General features: G+C 38.6%; 1 protein-coding gene across 1 annotated transcript; it reads right to left on the minus strand.

The window, feature by feature from the left end:
- Nucleotides 1–561: 561 nt before the first annotated feature.
- On the minus strand, nt 562–3,623 carry LOC148929930 (uncharacterized). Its single transcript, XM_089068998.1, has 8 exons — nt 3,468–3,623; nt 3,141–3,164; nt 2,790–2,895; nt 2,559–2,627; nt 1,624–2,117; nt 1,277–1,538; nt 951–1,159; nt 562–847 (listed from the first exon to the last, which is right to left on the minus strand). Exons 1-8 carry the CDS (start codon nt 3,470–3,472, stop codon nt 781–783), a joined length of 1,236 nt encoding a protein of 411 aa, XP_088925124.1. The 5' UTR covers nt 3,473–3,623; the 3' UTR covers nt 562–780.
- Nucleotides 3,624–4,070: the final 447 nt, after the last annotated feature.

Genomic DNA, 4,070 nt, shown 5'->3' on the forward strand with positions numbered 1-4,070 from the left:
GTGATGCTTCATGTTCTTGAATTCATGACTGCTTGCTAATCAATGTAAATATCAATTAATAGATACATAAATAAAAGGTGCAAGCAATAACAAAAAAAGTCATTGTATATGCTTAACAAAATTAGGAAAGATTCGAGAAAAGATGACTTAAGAACAATTTTATTCTCCTATAAGAGCTTTTAGATGAAACAATAAAAATGTATAGTCACATGAAGCCTCGATAGCTGGCACGCCAGGTAGGAAGCCTCGAAGAGGTCGTTGTTCGTTGTCAATGAGGAGGAGAGGCTGTAGCTGGAAGAAGACGAGGATGCGACATGAAGATTGGGCCGAGAAGAGGAGGGAGAGCATGGTGGATGTTGGCGTGGTAGGGGATAAGGGTTGCAGTGAAAGAGCAAAGTTTAAAAAAAAGAAAACAAAAAAAAAAGGCAAAGAGAGAAATGGTATGAGCAGGATTTAATACCCAATTTTATGATAATTGTTAGCATTTTTTTATATCTATTTTTCATTAAGCTTTTTACTTGCAACTTGCGATCTTTCATGGAGTATGAAATTACTATGATATAGGAGGCACAATAGCAAAAATCAATATATGAAAACAGACAACTTAATTGTAACAAGTCTACGTAACATGAATCCAGAAACATTACGATAAACGACATCCATTATCGAATCTCACATGAAACAGCCCTCTTCAGCAAGAAAAATTCAAGGAAGTCGATATGCATAAAACGAAAACGGGACCAGCCAGTGCAGATAGACAGGCTGACGGCGTCACCCAAGTTACTCTTCTTCCTCAGCTTCCTCTAGCCACTTCACAAATGGCTCCAGCGACTTCACGAATGTTTGCCTAGGAACACCAAGAAAACAACAATAATGGATGAGAAATTGTACAACCAAGTAGAGCCAATGATTTCGTTCGTTCCTCCACAGAAAAAGAAAATGCAGCCTACCTGCCCTTAGTGATGGTTCCTTTGCGGAACCAGTGAAGAATGGTGTCTTCTGCAAGAACGTCCTGATCATAAAGTGATCTTATTATTTCGGGAAATAGCTTCATCAGTTTAGCGTCTTCGTAGCACTGGACCTGCACTTTGTAAATAAGTTCGAGCTCAAGCTTTCCTGAGGTGCAGAAGGCACTCAGCAGTGCAGCCCATGTTTTCACCTGAAAACAGAAGAAAATAAACATCATTTCAGATCAATGAATCATAAATATTCAGTAGCAGACATCATATGAAAATTGAAAAATATAAAGACTTTGCATATAGGATTCGGACCATACCTGACGTAGAGCAGAATTAGCATTTTGCTGCTGGTTTTTCCCAGACCATTGCACCGCGTCCATGAGGACATCCCAGAGAATCCGCACAACCTCGATGTCCGGAAATTTAGCATCTTTCACATGTTGTTTAACTGTTTCTATGACCTCAGCTACATCAGCTGCTTCACTTATCTGATTTGTTATCGCAGTTTTCATCTCCTTAAGCTTGACCTCAAACAGCTTCTTGTCATTGTACTCAACCAACAGTAGGAGCCCTTCCTTGCTGAGATACGAAGATAACTTAGAATCATTTAAAGATAGCTGAAATTCAGTACATATGGCCAGAAGGGCGGAAGGAGGTTACTTACGTAAAATGTTCAGAGAGAGCTTCAGGCGTCCGCTTTGCAGACGGGAAAAAGCCCATTAGGCTATCCTCAATTTTAGCCCGCTTCAGAATTGCGATGAGGTCATCAAGACTATTGTCAACCAGATATTCTTTGAAGAAATCAGTGATGAATGAGAGAACTAGCCCTTTCTCAATGAGGTTATCCTTGAGCAATGGCTGGAAGACGGTCTCCGGGGGGAGACCAGACAACTTCTGGGAAAAAGCAAGTGCAGTGAAGATAGCGAGCTTCTTCCTTTCATCCTGCTCGAACAGTTCCAAAGATTGCAAGAACTTTTGCATGACATTTTCAAGACTCTTTATGAGAAAAGGCCTTCTCCTCAAAAGCTTCTGTATATAGATCACTGACGGCAAAATCACTTCACGACTAGGTTCACAGTCGAATATAGAGTATGGATGACGCTCCCCCTCATCGAGCTTGATAGTGCCAGGTTGTGTACGGGTGCCCCTGAATACAACCTGCATTCACAAAATCATTAGTTCCCCCACAAAATAAAGATACTAGTCAAAGCTACACAAGAGTTTTTGCAAACTCATCATCAAAACCAATCATCATTACATTATCCATCAATTTTCAAAAATCCAAAACAACTCCAACTCAGCAAGTTTGTAGTATTAGCTACTGAAAATCAATTATTAGGGAATGTGCTGGCAAATGAGTGACACAAGCAAAACAATCTTATATATAAATGATTCAAATCAAAATCTATGTATTTACATATACCTGAAAAGTGAAAAATAAATCAAGACTGCATATACGCTTATGACATGTACTGAAAAATCATTTTTTTTTTATCATCGTTCCCATTCAGAGAAAAGAAAACATGCATCGCTATTCAATCCCTAAACCCTCAAAATTAGAAAACAACATATGCAGCTGACAAAAGCTTAAGAACCAACCTCAAAGAAGGTATCTCCGTATCTTGAGAAATTAAGGTCTGAAGATTCAATGCACCTTGCAATAAGTTCCTGATTCCACAACAGACATTTCCATCAATCAACACTCAAAACATCATGTTACCAAATCATCAAATTACGACACTTGGCAAAACAATAAACAGAATACATCACAAAGAAGACAAACAAGGATTGAGCTGAAAGAGAAATCCTTGACAGTGACAACATAAGTACCAGATCACCAGCATTATCCAAATAAATCTGGACCACTGCATCCGAGAATGCTGCAGGGTCCAGAGGCGCAGCGATATTCCGTTTGCGGGTCTTAATCCGCGTACCACTGCAATAAACAATTCAGCAACGCCACTCATCAAAACATAATACGCAGAGAAAGATTTTCAGTGATGAGCTCAGCTAAAAAGTAAAATAAAAAAAGCAAGATTCCGAGCTGCTTAAAGTGCTTAAAAAGAAGAAACTTTGCCTCATATCCAAAAAAATTTTCAAAAAGAATTAATCTTAAATGAAAACAATCTGCCTAAAACACCTAAATTGTGTGCTAGCTAATGATGTTGTTCAAAAACTTACCCGAGAGTGGGTTTCTCCTTCGAGCTGCATGTCAAGAAAAACACAAATAATTAGCAAATCTGTCGATTAAAATTATGATTAAACCTAAAACAAAAAAAAGCCCTAGCCAAGATCCTAAATCACCTAAATTTTAAAATCGTCTCAGCTGAAATCGTAGTACAGAAAAAAAATCCACAAAAAACGAATCAAACACAGCCAATTGATGCACGAAACTAAAAATTGCCGATTACAAATCCAAAAAAAATTGGCAGATCTGAAAAACACACACACACACACTGAACCACGAGAAGGGGATAAAAAAGATAGGATCTTGGAGGGAATCGTTACCTCATAAACCGATATTAAGAGAATCAAAGAGAGGGCGAGGCTCTCGCGAAGCAAAGAGAGAGAGAGGTGTGGAGATTAGAGAGAGAATGAAGAGAAGTGATGCAAATCCGAATTGTGAAATGGGGTAAGCGGCACAAGGAAAACGATATTTATACTGGGAAGGAAAATGAGAAATAATAATACTATAATTAAAAAGATTAATTAATGAAGAGTACAAGTACATAAGCGCACAGCACAAGTGACTGATGCGGTAGAAGGACTCTTTGCTCATGGTGGTTGGTGGGGTCCACAGTGGAAAAAGATTAAAAGAGTTTCCTTTTTTGTATATAATTAATAGCATTAAACATAAATCCAAATCAGCGCTAAGATATTTTCGAAGGAAAATGGGCTTCATTTGCCCATAAAAAGCCCATAGCCCATTAAGTTGTACTCAATTTTGTTTTAAAATAAGCCTAGGCAAATTCCTATAGAGAAATACACTTAGTGCGTGCGCGCGGGTCAAACCCGATTGGGTCCGTGCTTCCCCCGGTTAGAAGGGAAGGGCGACGTGAGTGTGTTGTGCTACATCGGTTATAGTTATGAAAAGTTCAAACCTAGTGTTAT

The sequence above is a fragment of the Salvia hispanica genome, chromosome 3, assembly GCF_029641045.1.
Source record: "Salvia hispanica isolate PSC_SH4W2 chromosome 3, Shi_PSC_v1, whole genome shotgun sequence".
In the NCBI taxonomy this organism is placed as follows: domain Eukaryota; kingdom Viridiplantae; phylum Streptophyta; class Magnoliopsida; order Lamiales; family Lamiaceae; genus Salvia; species Salvia hispanica.

Coding starts and splice junctions, on each gene's coding strand:
- LOC148929930 (XM_089068998.1), bottom strand. Junction 2,118..2,558: donor ACGGAGATACCTTCTTTGAG/GTTGGTTCTTAA, acceptor TTGTGAATGCAG/GTTGTATTCAGGGGCACCCG. Junction 1,160..1,276: donor CTAATTCTGCTCTACGTCAG/GTATGGTCCGAA, acceptor TTCTGTTTTCAG/GTGAAAACATGGGCTGCACT.